This window comes from Hippocampus bargibanti, linkage group LG08 (genome assembly GCF_051943395.1).
Source record: "Hippocampus bargibanti isolate YZ-2025 linkage group LG08, ASM5194339v1, whole genome shotgun sequence".
NCBI classification, from domain to species: domain Eukaryota; kingdom Metazoa; phylum Chordata; class Actinopteri; order Syngnathiformes; family Syngnathidae; genus Hippocampus; species Hippocampus bargibanti.
In genome coordinates, this window is record NC_142741.1 from 2,959,203 (window position 1) to 2,981,290 (window position 22,088).

A 22,088-nucleotide genomic window follows, 5' to 3' on the forward strand; every position below is an offset into this window, starting at 1 on the left:
TATTATAATTAAAGAAATAAACTACTGTATAATAAAGTCGTTTTATTGACCTTTGTGATGGCCGTCGATGGCTTGATGGAATGGAGTGGCCCGTTTCATCAAAATGAAACACTTGCTGAGGAACATAGCCTTCTTCTTTCACCATCTTGAGGAATGATCCCTTGTAGGTGCTTTCTCTGCGATAATTTTACCTAGTTCCTCATCAATTGTGTTCTGTTTAGCTTGTTTTTTTGCATCAAATGTAAAGATAGATTTTGCGGGTTATTTGTGGAGCCTGATTGATGGGAATTTTAACCTTGCAGTCTACACTCTGCTTTTAAACTATCAAAGTTGAAACTCTCTCTCTGTCGTCTGCCTGTCTCTTTAATGTTTAAACCACCTCCACTACTGCTGCGTTCTTGACCAATCACGTGGCTTTAACCGAATACTGGGGGCGGTGAATAGAGGACAAAAATGAGTCGGCTGCCATTTTCTTGTTAGAAGAACGGGCTCGTTTGCGATCGTCACATCACTCATTGTGGCACTCCGTGTGTATCCCGAAAAATAGTTTGTATGCCAAGGTAGAATTTTCATAAATTTAACTTTAATAAACCGAAAAGTTCGTAAATCAAGGATTTTTGTAAACCGGTATCACTGCATAACCAAAATTAAAACGAAATCACTCCGATCTAAGAAAGCTTTGAATGTACAGTAAAGTCTCGTTATATCGATATTCAAGGGAGTCTGAAAAAATATCGATATAACCGGGACTATCGATATATCCGACCCTGTTTGCATGTAATTTTCTCCGTGCGTGCATAGAAATAGTATCGATATAACCGGGACTATCGATATATCCGATATCGATATAACGAGACTTTACTGTAGTTAGTTTGAATATGGACCGTAACTGTCTATCATCATTGCCTAAATCAGTTTAACTCTACTCCAAACTTTGCAACCACCCCTCCCCCCCCTCTCCTGAATCAAACGACTCAATCCGCCCAGTGCAAATTCACCGAAAACTTGGAAGTATTATTCCTCCACCTTCCTTCGACGTCTGCGGAGATTATGGGGTCTGAAATCATGATGGATGATGACTGCTTTGGAAGTACATCCTGTTAACGACTCCCACTGACATTAAGGAGATTACGTAGGCAACTCCTTCGCTGCAACTTGAGTCTTTTCCGGTCCTTTTTCCGAATCTTGGGTGTAATTTGCCTAAAACTGAAGCCACTCGGCGGCGATACGCGGGGACCGAAAGACAGATCGAGCTTGGTTGAGACATACGAGAGAGAGGGAAGGGAGAGTATTTGTGGGGAGAACACGGAAAGGGTGGATCGTTTGTCTGCCAGATGCATGTTTGAGATGGAGAAGCTGTAACGGCGACGGTGACGGAGGCGTGCGGAGCGGCACCTGCTAGTTGGTTCTGGGCGGGGAAGGGTTGGCATGTGGGAAGATGTTTACAAGCTCAGCGAGGGGAAACGGCGGGAGAGCATTGGGGAAAATAGAAACTTGCGCAAAGTGGGGAGTCGTAAGGGCCCGTAAGGCCTTCCCTGTTAGCTTAAATGTGAGAAAATTCTTATCCTATGACGGTAAAGTGTCCTTGAGAGTTTTGAAAGGTGCTTATAAATACAGTGATACCTTGGCTTACAAATTTTTGCTTCCCAGAAAGTGTGTGTAAGGTGAAAAGTGTGTATTCCAAAAATTCATTTCCCATAGGAAACCATTAAAATGAGAATAATCCGTTCCCACGTCCCCATAAAACCTAATTTTCAACTAAATAAGCCTTAAAATGACACAAAAATATATTACAGTAAAGTCTCGTTATATCGATATTCAAGGGAGTCCGAAAAAATATCGATATAACCGGGACTATCGATATATCCGACCCTGTTTCCATGTTTTCCTGTTTTCTCCGTGCGTGCATAGAAATAGTATCGATATAACCGGGACTATCGATATATCCGATATCGATATAACGAGACTTTTCTGTATTTTATATATAATAAATGTGATATGTTATTTTAATAAAATAATTGTATTAATATTATTATTAATATTATTATTATTAGTAGTAGTATTATTAGCTTGAAATGAGGCCGTCTGTCCAAAATACAATGCAATACATATTGGTTTATATAGCGCTTTAACAACAGCTGTAGCTGGAACAAAGCACTAACATGGGAAAAAAAGGGAAATGCTCCAAAAAAACATTGCCAGAGGCCATGGCCAGCACTTTATCGGCACCCAAGTATGAAAAAACAAAACTCGAACAAATTTGGGAATGGCGCTTTACGTCGTATTTTCAATTCCCACAATGAATTTGTGAATGGCAATGAATGAGTTAATAAACTCTGGTCAGCTCGTCATAAACAAACCCTGACAACCGTCATCGACCTGCAAAGTAGCGCCGACATAAAATACAGTGATACCTTGGCTTACGATTTTTGGTTCCCAGAAAGTGTGTGTAAGGTGAAAAGTGTGTATTCCAAACATTAATTTCCCATAGGAAACCATTAAAATGAGAATAATCCGTTCCCAGGTCCCCACAAAACATAATTTTCTACTTTTCTCAGCCTTAAAACTACACAAAATATACCTTATTTTATGTATAATAAATGTGCTATGGTATTGTAATTAAAGAAATAAACTGGACTGTATAATAAAGTGATTTTACAAATTATGGACGCAACTTATGTGGTGGTGTCGCTTGTCCTTTAACTCATCTCGCTTATTTCGCAGTTCCAAAGCGCGCATATTTTATGTTAAATAACAAACCGGATGACTTCCGTCATGACTTTTGCTCCACGCAAGGCTTTCTTATGTTCCTTATATGTTGTCGGGGGAGATGATTGATTTCAGTGTGAAAAGCTTGGATGTAAGTAACAACATCCTCCTTCCGCATTAGTGAAAACAGATGCCGGGGGAGGGGGGGGGGGTGGACACCCCCACCCCCACCCCCACCCCCACCCCCAAACCTCCCTTCGTTATCTGCAGGAGGACTTGATCATTTTGTCTTCTGATGCATAGCACACGAGTTAGCGTTTATTGTCCCGATTGATAAAAGGGGTAATAAATCTCAGGCGCTCTGCAGCGTTCTGGAAAGTCTCTGCGTTAGATCTGGTTTTTTTTGGGGGGGGTTGTTGTTGTTTGCAACTGATGAATAAGGCCAGCTTGACCCCCCCCCCCCCCCCACCATTCCCAACTACAGTGAGACCTCAATTTACAAACACCTTAACTTACAAACGTCAAATTTATGAAAATTACACCTTATAATAAGCACTATTTTAATAATACACACCCACCACGGCTGGCGGAGTGATCTTCGGCGGAAGCACACGACCGAACAGCACCAGAGGTTAAGTTACCAAGAGTCCTTATGGAAGGTGACTCTCCTTCCATAAGCCATCAACGACCATCAAAAAGGTCAATAAAACTTTATTTTACAGCACAGTTTATTTCTTTAATTACAGTCGTCATGTAATGCGCCTCTCTTTCCAAACAGCAATTCCCTTTGACCTTCGACCTCCAACGCCATTCCATCTAGCCATCAATGACCATCACAAATGTAAATAAAGTGACTTTATGATACAATGCAGTATATTTCTTTCATTACAATACAATAGCACATTTATTATACATAGAATAAGGTATGTTGTGTGTAGTTTTAAGGCTTATTTAGTTGAAAAGTATATTTTATGGAAACCCGGGAACGGATTATTCCCATTTTAATGGTTTCCTATGGGAATTATTTTTTGAGATACACACTTTTCGCCTTACACACTCTGTCTGGGAACTAATTAAGTTCATAAGTTGAGGTCTCACTGTATTAAAAAAAATAATATGCGCGTGTGCGTGTTTGAGAGACGCTTTTCAGAAAGAGAGGAGCCGTCTGGGCTACACATGCTTCATTTAGACATCAAACATCAAAAGCCCCGCAGTGATGATTTTTTTTCTTTTAATAACCATGTTAATGTGTTTTGGGTAGCCTCTTCCTACTATTTCCCACCATCTTGGTCATTAATGAATGAATACACAAAGGCCGAGTGTGGTCAGGCAAACGTCAGGTGATATCAAACATGTTTTTTTTAAAGCGGAAATCAATGCATCTTTCGTCTATTCCTGTGATAAATAAATAAATACATAAGTAAATAAATTGTGAAATAAATATAGAAATAATTAATTGGATGAGGCCTGCATAACTAAATACAAAATAAAATTATAAAGCAGTAAATAAATATATAAATAAATATTTGAATAAGGCGAAAATAAATACAAAATAATGTTTTTTAACAATATAAATAAATACTTGAATAAGATAAATAAAGGCATAAATAGATAAATAAATGAATCAATAAAAACATAAATAAGTAAGTAAATATGTAAATAAATATATATGAATAATAATAATAATAAATATATAATAATAATAATAATAATAATAATCATGAATAAGTCAAATAAATACATGAATAAACAAATCAATAAATAAATACATGAAGTAAGTAAATACGTAAATAAATAGATATAATAATACATTTCATTTCTCAGCGCCTTATAGTGCCTAATAATAATAATAATATAATAAATACTTGAATAAGACAAATAAATGCATAAATAGATAAATAAATGAATCAATAAATATATAAATAAGTTCGTAAATAAATAGATATAATAATAATCATCATCATAATACTCAGAAATACTTGAATAAGACAAATAAATACATAAATAAAGAAATCAATAAATACATAAAGTAAGTAAATACACGTAAATAAATAGATATAATAATACATTTCATTTCTCAGCGCCTTATAGTGCCTAATAATAATAATAATAAATACTTGAATAAGACAAATAAATGCATGAATAGATAAATAAATGAATCAATAAATACATAAATAAGTAAATACGTAAATAAATAGATATAATAATCATAATAATCAGAAATACTTGAATAAGACAAATAAATACATAAATAAACAAATCAATAAATAAATATATAAATAAGTTTGTAAATACGTAAATAAATAGATATAATAATAATAATATTAATATTTAATAATAATAATAAATACTTGAATAAGACAAATAAATACATAAATAAACAAATCAATAAATAAATATATAAATAAGTTTGTAAATACGTAAATAAATAGATATAATAATAATAATAATAATATTAATAATCATAATAATAAATACTTGAATAAGACAAATAAATACATAAATAAACAAATCAATAAATAAATAAGTTCATAAATATGTAAATAAATAGATATAATAATAATAATAATAATAATAATACATTTCATTTCTCAGCGCCTTTCAAAACACTCAAAGTCACTTTACAGTCACCGGATAAGTTTTTTTTCTGAGAGAGCCGTGGCAGCCACACGCGCCGGCGTTCACTCAACCTATTGTACAATGTCGCATGGAAGCTTGAGCTGAAGAAATTTGTGAATTAAATTTTTTAAAAATCATAATTCGATATGTTTAATATTTTTCCCTTATCCCTTTCATGTTTATTTCTGAGAAACGCTGGAATTTTCAACACATTTCCGAGTGACATTTGGAGACGTAATGCGAGTCAACCGCGGCTCTTTGAAACAATAAAGAACACCTACAGTATCTCCAGAAGAGCTTTTTATCACGCGCCCGACAAATCAATATTACATGAACTGAGCCGCCTCCTTATTCCCAATCCACCATTATCACTCCCCGCCCACCCCCCTCCCAAACACCCCGGCGGGTATCAGCCGGCGTCTGACCTCTTGCAACAGCGCCGCTCGCGTCCAAGCAAGGGGAGGCCATGCCGGAAGCCATATTGGCTGCCGATCTATCTATACGAACAGCATTCCTCCGGGGGGGGCTCGCCTCGGATCAAATGGCAGCGATTTCCCAGAGAGAGGTGCCTCGATGGGAAGCCTGACCCATCCTCTGATCTGCTACGCGCTACCAATGGCTGCCGGGTCAGAATGATTATCGCCGAGCACTTTGAGGAAAAATATCGAACTGGGATTTTTAAATGGCAATTACAGTGATATCTCGGTTTATGAACCCCTTGGCTTACGAACTTTTCGGTTTACGAACGTTAAATGTATGAAAATTTTACCTTGGCATACAAACTATTTTTTTGGGATGCACACGGATCTGCCACAATGATTGATGTGTCGTTCACGAACGAGCCCGTTCTCCTAACAAGAAAATGGCAGCCGACTGTTTTTGTCCTCTATTCCCCGCCCCCAGTCGTCGGTTAAAGCCACGTGATTGGTCAAGCAGTGAGGGGAGGTGGTTTAAACATTAAAGAGACAGGCAGACGACAGAGAGAGAGTGACGAAATGGATAGAAAACTGTGAAATTTGGACTCGTTTCAACTTTGATAGTTCCAAGGCAGAGTGTAGACTGCAAGGTTAAAATTCCCATCTATCAGGCTCCACAAACAAGCCGCACTAGCCATCAGTTCAATTTGAAATGAAAAGACAAGCAAAGGAACCAGCATTTAATGTTTCTAGTGTGTCTGCTTGTTGCTGTTTCAATATCACAACTTCCAAGATGTACCCCCCAGAGCTCCAGAACACAATTGATGAGGAACTAGGTAAAATTATCGCAGAGAAAGCACCTACAAGGGATCATTCCTCAAGATGGTGAAAGAAGAAGGCTACGTTCCTCATCAAGTATTTAATGCGGATAAAACCGGTCACTCCATTCCATCAAGCCATCCGCGACCATCACAAAGGTCAATAAAACCACTTTATTATCCAGTACAGTTTATTTCTTTAATTACAATACCATAACACATTTATTATACATGAAATGAGGTATATTTTGAGTAGTTTTAAATCTTAGAAAATTCGAAAATTATGTTTTAACGACCATCACAAAGGTCAATAAAACCACTTTATTATACAGTACAGTTTATTTTTTTAATTATAATACCATCACACATTTATTATACATAAAATGAGGTATATTTGGTGTAGTTTTAAATCTTAGAAAATTAGAAAATTATGTTTTATGGGGACCTGGGAACGGGTTATTCTCATTTTAATGGTTTCCTATGGGAAATTATTTTTTGGGATACACACTATTCGCCTTACACACTCTGTCTGGGAACCAATTAAGTTCGCAAGCCAAGGTATCACTGTATACTGTTGTCATGCTTCTTTTTATATTGTCCTCTCAGCTTAGCAATCTTTTCTGGAAAAATCAAATGTGCTTCAAGAAGACCAGCTAGCTAAAAAAAAAAAAGGCTTCAAAATTGTTGACCAGACCCTTTTTCATACAATCAACTTTCTTTCCGGCAGATGCATCAACATCCTGCTGACAAACTACATCCGTTTTATGTTTTCTTTACAGTGCACATATTCCATTCAGTAATAGATACCGAAAAAGTGGGGGGTAGATTTGCTGTTGATGTTAGCTGACATGTACTTTTTTTTATGGCTACGGACAATGCGTGACTTGAGTAAACCCTGCGCTGCTTTAAATAACATTAAGAAAGCCGTTGGAAAAAGATTGGCGGTGCAAGGAGGGAGAGAAATGAGCTCCGGGTACTCTTTGATGTGTGTGACTGAGATGTGATGAGGTCGAGAGTACAAAGTAGCGCTAGGATAGAAAAAGAGCAAGTTCAGCTTTCGTCAAGGTAGAGCGAGGCCAACCAAGCAGCGATCAAGAAATGTTCTCACACCAGGAAATGTCAGCAAAGAAGATGAAATATTATCCGGGTATTAAATATGAATACGTGATTGTTAACGTGTCTTGGATTTCCGAGCTTTTGTAACCTGTAAACGTTACACGCTGAGGTGTGCTCGAGTGGACGGATGCACAAATAAGGGTTTTAGGCGCAGTCTGGTTTTGACGTTGGAAATGCTGTGAAGAATCCAAAAAAAAACATTTTCAGACATTTTGGTTTTCATATATATTTTCATATTTTGTTTATTATCAAAGAATATTTTGCATTGTCATTTCGGGCTCAGACCCTTGTAATTTTATGTATTAGCTAATTAGTTATCTGGCTAGCTATCTAAGTATCTAATTGGCTATCGAGCTGGCTGTCTGGCTGGCTAGCTATGTAGCTAGCAATCTATTAGCTAACGAGCTATCTAGCTGGCTACCTGGCTGGCTATCTAGCTATCAATCTATTAGCTATCGAGCGATCCAGATGGCTATCTAGATGGCTGCTTGGCTGGCTAGCTATCCAGTTAGCAATCTATTAGCTATCTAGCTGGCTGCCAGCTATCTAGCTAGCAATCGATTAGCTATCTAGCTGGCTATCTAGATGACTGCTTGGCTGGCTAGTTATCTAGTTAGCAATCTATTAGCTATCTATTGGCTATTTATTAGCTGGATAGCTAGCTTTTTATCTATTTGAGTTATTACGGGTTGAGTGAACACTGGCGTGTATTATTATTATTATTATTATTATTATGATCATCATCGTCATGCTCACGCTTATTCTTTATTTTTATTTATTTATTTTTTTGGAGCGGGAGGGTGTAAGCGATTGTCTTGGTCATGCTCAATTGGAGCCCCGCCTCTTCTCTTCCTCTGTTGCAGGTCCAACTCTGAAACTCCAGCAGAGAACTCCACGCCGGCGTAGCCAGCAACCAAAGCTGCTTAATAGCCCCGAAGACAGCCTGTACTACAACCAACTCAATGTGAGTTCAAAAATGGACATCAAGTCCTTTGTCTGACTTTTGCTTGCACGTGATAATACAGTGATACCTCGGTTTACGAACCCCTTGGCTTACAAACTTTTCGGTTTACAAACGTTAAATTTATGAACATTTTACCTTGGCATACAAACTATTTTTCGGGATACACACGGATGTGTCGTTCGCAAACGAGCCCGTTATCCTAAAAGAAAATGGCAGCCGGCTTTTTTTGGTCCTCTATTCCCCGCCCCCAGTTTTCGGTTAAAGCCACGTGATTGGTCAAGAACGCAGCAGTGAGGGGAAGTGGTTTAAACATTAAAGAAACAGGCAGACGACAGAGAGAGAGTTATAAAATGGATAGAAAACAGTGAAATTTGGACTCGTTTCAACTTTGATAGTTCAAAGGCATTGTGTAGACTGCAAGGTTAAAATATCCCATGAATCTTTTATAACTTTGCTGCTGTGAAATGTAAATTTCTCCACTGCGAGACTAATAAAGGCAAATCCAATCCAATCAGGCTCCACAAACAACCCGCACAAGCCATCTGTACACTTGATGCAAAAAGCTATCAACCCAGCTAAACAGAACACAATCGATGAGGAACTAGGTAAAATTATCGCAGAGAAAGCACCTATAATGGATCATTCCTCAAGATGGTGAAAGAAGGCTACATTCCTCATCAAGTGTTTCATGCTGATGAAACCGGCCACTGCCTTCCATCAAGCCATCAACGACCATCACAAAGGTCAATAAAACGACTTTATTATACAGTACAGTTTATTTCTTTAATTATAATACCATAGTACATTTATTATACATAAAATAAGGTATATTGTGTGTAGTTTTAAGGCTTAGGAAATTAGAAAATTATGTTTTATGAGGACCTGGGAACGGATTATTCTCATTTTAATGGTTTCCTATGGGAAATTAATTTTTGGGATACACACTTTTCACCTTACACACTCTGTCTGGGAACCAATTAAGTTCGTAAGCCAAGGTATCACTGTACAATTAAAGCTACCTGTGCCAGAGCCTGAAGCCCCCCTCCCCCTTTTTCCACCACCACCACCCCCCAACATCTCTACGCCTCTTGTCTTGAACATGTCCTTATGCTCTTTATCTGTTGCTTTCATGTCAGGATGTCTGCCTTCACGGTGAATAATTGATGTGGTTTATCAAAGCTGAGCAAGATGCATGCTTCATCAGACTCACTTGAACCCTTTGATCAACGAAAAAAAAAATAAAATATGCCGTGACTTCTGATATTATCAGCATCTGCTCGCATTCAACACACACACACACACACACACACAAAAATCACTTTGAATTAAAAATTAATGACTCTCCGCTCATCTTTTTTTTTTGACTGTGTGCTCTTGGCCCTTTCCTCAGAGAACTCTGGATTACCAAGGGAGCAAGAGGAAGCCCAGAAAACTTGGGTAAATAAATAACTGCTTTCCTAGCGGCCTCACGGCAGCTCTAAAAGCGAATAGGGGGCTTAGGGGTTGGGGGGGGGGGGGGGGGGGGGGGTCCTTTGTGGAATAGAAGAACCCACAAATGGAGTTGTTGTCTTGTCATGTAAATGGAGCGATGGAAATAACAAGTATCATTTTATAGAGAGACAGAGAGGGAGACGCCTTCTTACGGGCTTTGTCACTACGCCATTTTTTAATTGTTGATGATCTGATTTGTTTCTATAAATGACACAGCAGCATCATATCGCAATGATTTAAGAACTCCCTGGAATATCTCAACCGGTAAAATAAAAAATAAAAATACAGTAAAGTCTCGTTATATCGATATCGGATATATCGATAGTCCCGGTTATATCGATACTATTTCTATGCACGCACAGAGAAAATTACATGCAAACAGGGTCGGATATATCGATAGTCCCGGTTATATCGATATTTTTTTCGGACTCCCTTGAATATCGATATAACGAGACTTTACTGTAAATCACGGGCGATGACAGTGTGATACCTTGGCTTACGAACTGAATTGGTTCCCAGACAGAGTGTGTAAGGCGAAAAGTGTGTATCCCAAAAATTAATTTCCCATAGGAAACCATTAAAAAGAGAATAATCCGTTCCCAGGTCCCCATAAAACATAATTTTCTACATTCTAATTTTATAAGCCGTAAAACTACACAAAATATACCTTATTTTATGTATAATAAATGTGTATTATAATTAAAGAAATAAACTGTACTGTATAATAGTCGTTTTATTTGCCTTTGTGATGGTTGTTGATGGCTTGATGGAATGGAGTGGCCGGTTTCATCAGCATTAAACACTTGATGAGGAACGCGGCTTTCTTTCACCATCTTGAAGAATGAACCCTTGTAGGCCTGATTGATGGGATATTTTAACCTTGCAGTCTACACTCTGCCTTTGAATTATCAAAATTGAAACTAGTCCAAATTTCACTGTTTTCTATCCATTTTCTCGCTCTCTCTCTGTTGTTTGCCTATTTATTTAATGTTTAAACCCCACCCCTAACTGCTGCATTCTTGACCAATCACGTGGCTTTAAGCGACGACTGGGAATAGAGGACTAAAACAAGCCGGCTGCCATTTTCTTTTCGGAGAACGGGCTCGTTCGCGAATGACACATCACTCATTGTAGCAGCTCCATGTGGATCCCAAAAAATAGTTTGTATGCCAAGATTAAATGTTCATAAATGTAACGTTCGTAAACCGAAAAGTTCGTAAGCCAAGGGGTTCGTAAACCGAGGTATCACTGTATAACCTGTTGTCTCTCTTTTCCAGTCAAATCAAAGTGCTGGACGGAGAGGATGAGTACTACAAATTACTGTCAATGGTGGAGTCCATCCCAGAAGAAGAATACAAAAGCCCCGCCCCTTCCCACCCGTTTTAGCCACCACTCAGCCTTCGCATCATGTCATCCGGTAAGACAATAATAATAATAATAATAATAATAATAATACATTTGATTTCTAAGCGCCTTTCAAAACTCTCAAGGTCACTTAACAGTCACTGGATCAATTTTTCTGTGGGTGAGCAGCGGCAGCCACACGCGCCAGCGTTCACTCAACCCGCAAGTAACTCAAATAGATTTAAAAAACTAGCTAGATAGCTAACAGATAGCCAGCCCATAGCCAGCTAGCTAAGAGATAGCCAACTAGCTAGCTAGCCACTAGATAGCTAATAGACAGCCAGCCAGATAATATATAGCTTGCCAGCTGAATAGATAACTAACAGATAGTCAGCCAGCTAGCTAATAGATAGCCAATAGATAGCCAGCCAACTAGCTAGGCAATAGACATCCAATAGATAGCCAGCCAGCTGGATAGATAGCTAATAGATAGCCAGACAGCTGGATAGATAGCTAATAGATAGCCAGAAAATGCACAAGATGGCGCCCAAGCTCTATTGGAAATGGGCTGATTTGTCTTCTGGGTATTTGTGTCAACTACTAGCAAATAGTAGTCTTGGTGCAACACACAACGATTCACCATGGCGTTATTTATGTGTTTTCCTTCTAATTTCGCCATCAACACGAAGTTTTCAGACCAAACAAAGTACCCAAAATGCATTGTGTTTCACTTTCTCGGTCAGGGGCGTTCCTTCAGTGACGTCACGGTAGGTATCGTCATCAACTCAAAAACAAGACTTCCTGAATATTCAGCGCGAGTATTAAAACGTAAAACATAGCTATATGGCGTGGAATCTTTGTAAAATGCGCTCAGTCGAAGTGATTTTACAAATTATAGACACAACTTGTTTGGAGGCGTCGGTTGTCCTTTAAATATTTGCATCCTGAAATCAAACAAAAGAAGTTCAATCAATTCAGTTTTTTTTTTTTTTTTTTTTTGTCTGTTAACATTGCAATGCGACGCTTCAAACACACTGGTGTTAAATGCATTACACCGGCTGTCTTAACCCAAAGATCCAAAGACAAATCCTTTTGAAGCTCCAAACTCGCAGTACACATTCAATCACCCCCACCCACTACCACCCGTCCTAGTCAAGCGCCGTGGAATAAATAAACCACACGGCCCAAACCCATTCGGAAATTTAGACCTAGCGAGTTGATTTGCGGAAGCTTTTTTTTTTTTCATTTTCTCCCTCTTTCAATTTGCATATCATTTACTGTATCTCTCTTTGTTGACACCCGGGGGCCTAAGAGTCGATTTTGATCTTAATAGGAAGAGTAGGGTGGTATGACTGACGATCTGATCTTGCTTATATTCCGAGGGGGAAAACATTAGAGCGCTGCGTTTGATAGTGAGGCCATCTTCACTTAGCTCGGGTTTAAAATGGCCTGAGGTGATCACCTAATACCATTTTTTTTTTTTTTTTGTACCATTGAGGTCAAACTGCTTTTCCCAAGTTTGGACACCAGGTCTGTATAAGCTCTCATTCGGCTGCCAAATGAAAAACAAAGTAATGTAGTTTATTTAATACAGTGAGACCTCAACTTACGAACTTAATTGGTTCCCAGACAGAGTGTGTAAGACGAAAAGTGTGTATCTCAAAAATGAATTTCCCATAGGAAACCATTAAAATGGGAATAATCCGTTCCCGGGTTTCCATAAAATATACTTTTCAACTAAATAAGCCTTAAAACTACACACAACATACCTTATTCGATGTATATTAAATGTGCTATTGTATTGTAATGAAAGAAATACACTGCATTGTATCATAAAGTCACTTTATTTACATTTGTGATGGTCATTTATGGCTTGATGGAATGGCGTTGGAGGTCGAAGGTCAAAGGGAATTGCTGTTTGGAAAGAGAGCCGCATTACATGAGGACTGTAATTAAAGAAATAAACTGCTGTAAAATAAAGTTTTATTTACCTTTTTGATGGTCGTTGATGGCTTATGGAAGGAGAGTCACCTTCCATAAGGACTGTTGGTAACTTAACCTCTGGTGCTGTTCGGTCGTGTGCTTCCGCCGAAGATCACTCTGCCAGCCGTGGTGGGTGTGTATTATGAAAATAGTGCTTATTATAAGGTTTAATTTTCATAAATTTGACGTTTGTAAGATGAAAAGTTTGTAAGATAAGGTGTTTGTAAGTTGAAGTCTCACTGTACATTGTAAAAATGAAAATTGTAAAGAGCAATCAATACATTGGGGAGACTAAACAAATTCTACCCCCCCAAAAAAAGAGGTTATCAACATCGTAGGGATAATATTAGTGGGCCTCAATCTGCAGTGCATATGCACCTAAAAGCTAGCAACTACTCATTTGATGAAAATGAGGTTACATTTTTTTTAAAGAAAATAGATGGTTTGAAAGGGGAGTTAAAGAAGCTATTTTCAGAAAACAGCAAAACCCTTCACTAAATCGCCATGGTGGGGTGTGGGTCAATTTGGATCGTTCCTACAACCGAATTCTTAGGCAACATAGGCTAAGTTATGCTGATGAGTTTACACCGGGGAAAATGGCGCAATGAGGCCAGTCGTAGACTCCATACTCAGGCGGGACAATAGAAGTAATCAGCCAGGACAATAGAGGTAATCAGCGTAGCCGCAGGGAGTAGACCTCTGCTCCCCTCAACCTGAGAGCAGGGACCAATCATAGCAGAATCTGGCACCACCACGTCTGAACAGTAGGGATATATACGTAAGGCCAAAACTACCAGCAAAAAAAATTAGGTTGCTGACGAAGCCTCTTGGATAAGAAGCGAAACATCCGACACCTTCAAAGAAGTACAGATGACAGCTGAAGAAACCTTCTCATCGTTTGGACAGCAGGGCAGACATAAAAAAAAAGATTGTTTTCTTTCTTCAAAAAAAAACATTTTGCACATGAATGAGTTAGAATAATAATAATAATAATAGTAATAATACATTTCATTTCTAAGCGCCTTTCAAAACTCTCAAGGTTTTTGTTCCAGTCTTGAGAAATGGCAATTTTATTGCATGGATAATCGCACACGGGTTTGTCTTTGATTTCTGGTCATATCTGAACAACCAACCCCCCCCCCCCCCCGAAATATAAAATAATAGTAATAAATTCAATGCATGATCGTCCAGACCACTGGCGATGTTATAATATGGTGTTGGAGTGAGTTGAGAAGCTTTTCACCTCCGGTCGTAAGCATAGAGGTTGTAATAATTACTCCCTTGCTTGGAATAGTGGCTTCTTGTGAAGAGCAGCCTTGAAATAGGTCACCCTCTAGCGCCCTGTGGTGCATCTAAAAAGTACAGCGAAACAATTAAGTGTTATCAGGCAACCCTGATTAATTTTAGCCTTGTTCTATACCATGAAGAGAATCTTCACACTGGTTGTGAATAACAAGGTTGGACCGTCTTGACAAACAGCGTCAGGGGTGGGAGTTTGCCAAGTAAACACATTTGGCTGATTGCCTGTGTTAGCATATGAAGGAGGGGTTGGAATCAGAATCAGAAAACCTTTAAAGGATAACCGACACCTATTTTTTGTTTCCTAACTGACATCAGAAAAACATTTAATAGCATCTAAAATACCCAAAACACACAGGCTGATATTTTTAGTTCAATGCAAAACACCAATAAAAATGACTTAAAGTGTCACGAAACTACAGTAAAGTCTCGTTATATCGATATTCAAGGGAGTCCGAAAAAATATCGATATAACCGGGACTATCGATATATCCGATATCGATATAACGAGACTTTACTGTACTTCAAAATGACCCCGGAGATGCCGAGTTTCAGAAGGTCCCGCCCCCTTGTTCGTGACATCACACCAGGACGTCTTGCCTTGCACTAGAATCAAAACAATGGCTTCAGATTCGGAGAAGATGCTTTCTTGTTACTCATCCACTTATGAATATGATTCAAATAGTTCTGAAGAGGAAAGCATAAATGTTTGCAATCCATTAAAGAAGTCATTCCGTATCAATTAGAAACGTCAGGACTCCAATGTAGCGTCCCCGAAAATGCACAAGATGGCGCCCAAGCTCCGTTGCAAATGGGCTGATTTGTCTGCTGGGAATTTGTGTCAACGAGTATCAAATAGTAGTCTTGGTGCAACACACAACCATTCACCATCGCGTTATGTAGTTTTCCTTCTAATTTCGCCATGAACACAAAGTTTTCAGACCAAACAAAGTACCCAAAATGCATTGTGTGTCGCTTTCTCGGTCAGGGGCGTTCCTTTAGTGACGTCACGTCAGGAATCGTCACCAACTCGAAAACAAGACTTCCTGAATATTCAGCGCGAGTCTTAAAACGTAAAATATGGTTGTTTGTGAAGCCTGATTGATGGGATATTTTAACCTTGCAGTCTACACTCTACCTTATAACTATCAAAGGTGAAACTCTCTCACTGTCGTCTGCCTGTGTCTTTAATGTTTAAACCACCCCTCACTGCTACGTACTTGACCAATCACGTGGCTTTAACCGAAGACTGGGGGCGGGGAATAGAGGACCAAAACAAGCCGGCTGCCATTTTGTTGTGAGAAAAACGGACTCGTTCGCGAACGACGCGTCACTCATTGTGGCAGCTCCGTGTGTATCCCGAAAAATAGTTTGTATGCCAAGGTAAAATTTTCAGAAATGTAACGTTCGTATACCAAAAAGTTCGTAAACGGAGGTATCACTGTACTTTAGCTTTTCACCTAATAGTGATGTCTTACTTCAAAGCCACGACACGATTAGGCCGACATTGTCTTGCCTTTATATTCTCTCAGTTCAAAGGGAGAGAGAGTTTGAATACCGCCGTTTCATGTGAAGCTTTTCATACACTGCTTTCATGCAGTTTACCTGCTTTTGATATCCAAATGAGCCTGATTTTCATCACGCGACTTTGGGTTGCGCGTCAATGCTAGCGCAAAACCCCACTGAAGAATGAAACCTTCTTGCGACAATGCTAACTTGTCCAACGCTAACGATAAACTCCGCATTGAATCCATTTTACATGTCGAGGTTTTCACTTTGTTCCGAGCATCAATATGTTTTGGTTCCACTCTATTTTTTTTCGATGAAAAGGTTTCTTCAGTCGTTATCTGTACTTCTTTGAAGGTGTCGGACGTTTCGCTTCTTACCCAAGAGGCTTCGTCATCGAACTAAAATCTTTTGCTGGTAGTTTCGCGAAAACCGAGGTTTGACTGTACTCCCTGAAGCTAATCTGATGACTTCTTTTGTTCTGTCAGATTACCTCTATTGTACCTAATGTTCTAAATCACACAGATGAACACAAAGCCCGACTGTATTACTGTATTTTAATGTTAGCCATTATGCTAATATTCGGTGAGCTAATTTTTGAGTTGAAACTTGTTAAAAAATAAACGAATTGAAAGCCGCAGTTCTGAATGGTGAAAGGCCTCTCCACATCAAAGAAGTGTTGTAATTTAGGTTGAAACAACTGGTCGCCGCTAAGATTAGCAAGGAGCTAATTATCCCACCAGCCCCCTTTCTTCTTTATACCCGTGCTAATGTTCGCAACAAAACGCTACTCGAAAGCCCCCCACTTGACTGACTGCAGGTGTGAAGCCTGGTGTAAAACTAACGGCATCTTTTGTCATTAGCAGACCTTTGATGCCACTCGACAGCTTCTTTTATCTCCTTGTTCCTCGACGCCCGCTTTCGCGCACCCTTCTCTTCGCCCCACTCCAATACTTTCTTCATGAATGCTGTCTACAGGCAATATTCTTTTGCTCAAAGCTCTCGACGCACATCTGGCATCTGGTTGACGCTTCATGCGCATCCGTTTATTCACTCGCAACCGCCAGGCTAGCAAAGAGCATCGCTATGTCTGCCTTCACTTGTTTAATTCCAAATACTTTGAACCAATCTCCTCTAAAATGAAACTTTAAAGGACAACCGACGTCTCCGGACAAGTTGTGTCCATAATTTGTAAAATGGCTTCAAATGACTTCTACTGAGCGTATTTTACAAAGATTCCACCGCATATAGCTATTTTTTTACGATTTAAGACTCGCGCTGAATATTCCGGAAGTCTTGTTTTTGAGTTGGTGACGAGTTCTCACGTTACGTCACTGAAGGAACGCCCCTGACCGAAAAAAGGACACATTGTAGCAGTCCTTCGATCACGTCAATGCATTTTGCTGTACTTTTTTTGGTCTGAAAACTTTGTGGAGCACCAAAAAGAGGCAGAAGAGGGCGACAAAGCTCCATGTAAGGAATTAATCAGCCTGTGGAAACGGGCTTATTAATTCACTCATTTTAATGGTTTACTATGGGAAATTATTTTTTGGGATACACACTTTTCGCCTTACAAACTCTGGGAACCAATTAAGTTTGTAAGCCAAGGTATCACTGTACCACTAGAGGGAACCCACATCCAACTAGCATTACTCCAGCATCACTTTGAGAACCACTAGAACAATGGAAGTAACGGATGTAAAAGCTATTATCCGGTTATCATGAGATTCACTGATTCCAAAGTTCCTTCGTTGCCTCCGGTGCTGGAATGAGACTTGACAAATCAGAGCGTGAAATTACGATTAGCCTTTCTTAGTTTGTCGAGCGAGGAGGGCACGAGCAGACTTGGAAATGGCCAAAGGTGGCAAACCTGTTTTGTTTTTTTTCCCGCCGCTGCGTTCCCAGATGGAGCGACCAGCTGTCATTGAATAAACACTGAAACGGGTAACAGTGTGAGAACCACCACAAACTTGTTTTTGTCTGGGATGCGGTACGGAAAAGTCACCGTAGCCAAAGGCTGGAGAGTAACATTTGGATTGGCGTCATGATTAAAATGGGCAAGGGTAAAAGACTCATGATACAGTGATACCTTGGCTTACAAACTTAATTAGTTCCCAGACAGAGTGTGTAAGGTGAAAAGTGTGTATCGCAAAAATTAATTTCCCATAGGAAACCATTAAAAGAGAATAATCCGTTCCCAGGTCCCCATAAAACATAATTTGTGAATTTTCTAAGCCTTAAAACATCACAAAATGTATCTTATTTTATGTATAATAAATGTACTATGGTATTATAATTAAACAAATAAACTGGGAAGAGAGGACCAAAACAAGCCGGCTGCCATTTTGTTGTTAGAAGAACGGGCTCGTTCGTGAATGACACATCACTCATTGTGGCGCTGCGTGTGTGTCCCGAAAAATAGTTTGTATACCGAGGTAAAATGTTCATAAATTTAACATTCGTAAACTGAAAAGTTCAGAACACAATTGATGAGGAACTAGGTAAAATTATTGCAGTGAAAGCACCTACAAGGGATCATTCCTCAAGATGTTGAAAGAAGAAGGCTACGTTCCTCATCAAGTGTTTAATGCTGATGAAACCGGCCACTCCATTCCATTGAGCCATCAACGACCATCACAAAGGTCAATAAAACGACTTTATTATACTGTACAGTTTATTTCTTTAATTATAATACCATAGCACATTTATTATACATAAAATAAGGTATATTTGTGTGTGTAGTTTTAAGGCTTAGAAAATTATAGAAAGTAGAAAAGTACGTTTTATGGGGACCTGGGAACGGATTATTCTCATTTTAATGGTTTCCTATGGGAAATTAAGTTTTGGGATACACACTTTTCGCCTTACTCTGTATGGGAACCAATTAAGTTCATAAGCCAAGGTATCACTGTAATCTAATTTTCCTTCATTTCAATCGGGCAACATGTTGGGAGATTCAAACACTTTATTGCTAGATTCCAGTGCAAAATGTAAATCAGTGTGTACGCGGTGGTGGTTCGGAGCGGTCAATTCCCCTCTTTAGTGTCGGATTATCACATCCAGGGTGGGCTGCAGGAAGGTACAATGACCCCCCCGTCCCGTCCCGCCTTACGTGACCCCCATCTCCCACTTCTGAAGCTCACAAGAGGGCCGATCGGGTGGTTGTGGTGGTGGGGGGCTTGTATCGCGTTGCAGGCAAAATGAAGGAGACCAGAGTTGGAGTGTGGGGGTGTGTGTGGGGGGGCGTGTCGAACAATGGCGGCTTTCTGTCAGAACGAGACTTCAAAAGGTCTGCTGAGTGACTGCTTGGAGTTCCACTTTGTTGTCGATCACTCAGGAAATTCACAGATGTTTTCTCATACGAGAGAGAGAGACACCATTATAGCGGTTCAAGTACCGCGTAGCCTCTAGCATCACCCCAACAACCTCCATCACACCGAGTGTGTGTGTGTGTGATTGTAGGACTAGTCTTGTGAGGACCGCTAACATTTTATACCATACATAGTGAGGACAATTTTGACAAGTGAGAACCTTTTGGCCGGTCCTCACAAATTTTTGATTCTAAAGGCTTCTAGAGGGTCTCTAGATGCATGTGTTAAAGTTTCAGAGAGGTCCTCACAAATTCACCCAAAATGATTTTTTTGGTGTGTATTTTCATTTCACTTGGATACACACACTTTTTTTTAGTCACTGTGTGTGTTTGTGCTTGGTTAATGAGAGGAAAAAGTTCATACCACAAAAATTAAAATAATATTTTCACCCAATTCACTATAGGGGTGAGGACTTTAAATGTACCCTTTCAGAAACCTCACTCCTGCTGTTATTTCAGTTTCAAGTCCACTTTTTATTTCTTTGTTTTTAAAGAAGTTGAAGTGGGAAATGGGGTGACATTTAGTGTTCAAATGTAACACTAGTTCTTCTCTAAACGTATCAGCAACGGTGGTCCTCACTCCTTGTCTGGAGTTATCTGGACCTCACAAAACCACTGAAACAGGAAGGTGTGTGTGTGTGTGTCTCTCTCTTCCTCTCCCTTTCTCTTTCTCTCACCCTGTCTCCCTTCCTTCTCTCCCTCTCTAAACTGTCTCTCTCATTCTCTCTCCATCTCTCTCTGCTGCTCTCTCTCTCTTCCTGTCTCACTTTCTCCCTCTCTCCCTGTCTCTCTCACCCTCTCTCACTGTCTCCCTCCCTCTCTCCATTTCTCACTTTCTCCGTTTCTCTCTCTCTTTCTCTCTCTCTTTTTCTCTTTTATCCCTCTCTCTCCCTGTCTCCCTCCCTCTTATCCCGAAACTTCCGTATGGCTTATTGAAGGGGAGAAAATGTTTTAGTCTATGTAATGTTTTATTTATTTGATCTATTGTTGTATAATGGCCCACATTCAAGCTCACACTAAAATGTCGCAAATGTTGAAGGTTGAAAACCCGGGCAAGTATTTCCTGACTTTGCTTTTATTTAATTTCTTTTTTTTTTTTTCTCTCTCTCTCTCTCTCTGCAGATTGCCTTGGTCTCAAGTGGAAAAGTGTCACTCCGCTTCAGCGATTACACATTTGTATTTATTTATTTATGGCAAGATGACATTTTATATGACACATATAAAACATGGTCGTGTTGTGGTCGGGGTGTTAATGTGCGTTTTTTTTTTTCTCTCTCTAATTCGGGAGGCGGGGGAGAAAAAAAAAAGCGGAATGATACCCTAAAGAAGTTGCCACCTGCTGTTTCTTAGATGAGGTTTTGTGCATGATCGGCCATTGTCACAATCAAGACTACTCAACTCTTCTGTCTTCGAGGTAACAGTTTTTCCACCATTTGGGAATTTTAGGTCCAATACTCGATGCCATCTTTTAAATGTCATGTGGGGCGGGGGGGGGGGAGTTGGAATCACATCAGACAGGATTGAATCTAGTTTAGACTGTTTTAGTACAGTAAAGTCTCGTTACAGTAAAGTCTCGTTATATCGATATTGGTTATATCGATAGTACTGCTTATTACGATACTATTTCTATGAACGCAAGGAGAAAATTTACATGCCGCAGGATCGGATATATCGATAGTCCGGTTATATCGATATTTTTACGACTCCCGAGAATATCAATATAACAAGATTTTACTGTATATCAAAATTCTCGGGTGTCGGAAAAAATATCGTTATAACTGGACTATCAATATATTCGTTCTTGCGGAAAACTGCATTAAATGGGGGATCTTTGATATGGCATGTAATTTACTCCTTGAGTTCGTGGATTGCGTATCTAGCGTGCTTTTGTACTGTAGTGAAGTGAAAAATAAACGTATGCATTAAAGGACAACCGACGTCACTTTTTTGTTTCTTAACTGACATCAGAAAAACGTTTTATGGCATATAAAATACCCAAAACACGCAGTATGATATTTTTAGTCAAATGCAAAACACCAATAAAAATGACTTAGTGTCCAAAATCTGCAAAAAAAATTGAGCTGCGAATTGGGCATTTTCAGAAAGTTCCGCCCCCAGTTCGTGACGTCCAATACGTCTTGCATTGCTTGTGAATCAAAACAATGGCTTCAGATTCGGAGAATATGCTTTCTTGTTACACCTCTAGTTATGAATATGATTCAAATAGTTCTGAAGAGGAAATCATACATGTTTGTAATTGATTAAAGAATTTATTCCATGCTATTTTGAGGCAACATTGGGGAGAAACGATCACCAGAAAAGAGGCACAAAATGGCGACCTCCTGTGGCCACCTCCGTTTCCACAGGCTGATAAATTCCTTATATGGAGCTTGGACACCCTCTTCTTGCGGCTTTTGGGTGCAACACAAGGTTTTCAGACCAAACAATACAGC

General features: G+C 39.3%; 1 protein-coding gene across 7 annotated transcripts in view; it reads left to right on the plus strand.

Moving 5' to 3' along the window:
• Window positions 1-21,008, plus strand: part of myo3b (myosin IIIB) — a 93,534-nt gene extending 72,526 nt beyond the window's left edge. For 5 of the 7 annotated variants that reach the window (XM_089002204.1, XM_089002205.1, XM_089002202.1 and 2 more), the window contains 4 exons: window positions 8,542-8,642; window positions 10,033-10,079; window positions 11,411-11,550; window positions 20,758-20,897. In XM_089002204.1, the coding sequence (XP_088858330.1) occupies window positions 8,542-8,642; window positions 10,033-10,079; window positions 11,411-11,519 (257 nt within the window). In that variant the 3' untranslated portion in view covers window positions 11,520-11,550; window positions 20,758-20,897. Of the gene's footprint in view, window positions 1-8,541; window positions 8,643-10,032; window positions 10,080-11,410; window positions 11,551-12,964; window positions 13,008-20,757; window positions 20,898-20,923 lie in introns of those variants that run through there. The other 2 variants (XR_016115719.1, XR_016115718.1) reach the window with 2 other exon arrangements.
• Window positions 21,009-22,088: the final 1,080 nt, after the last annotated feature.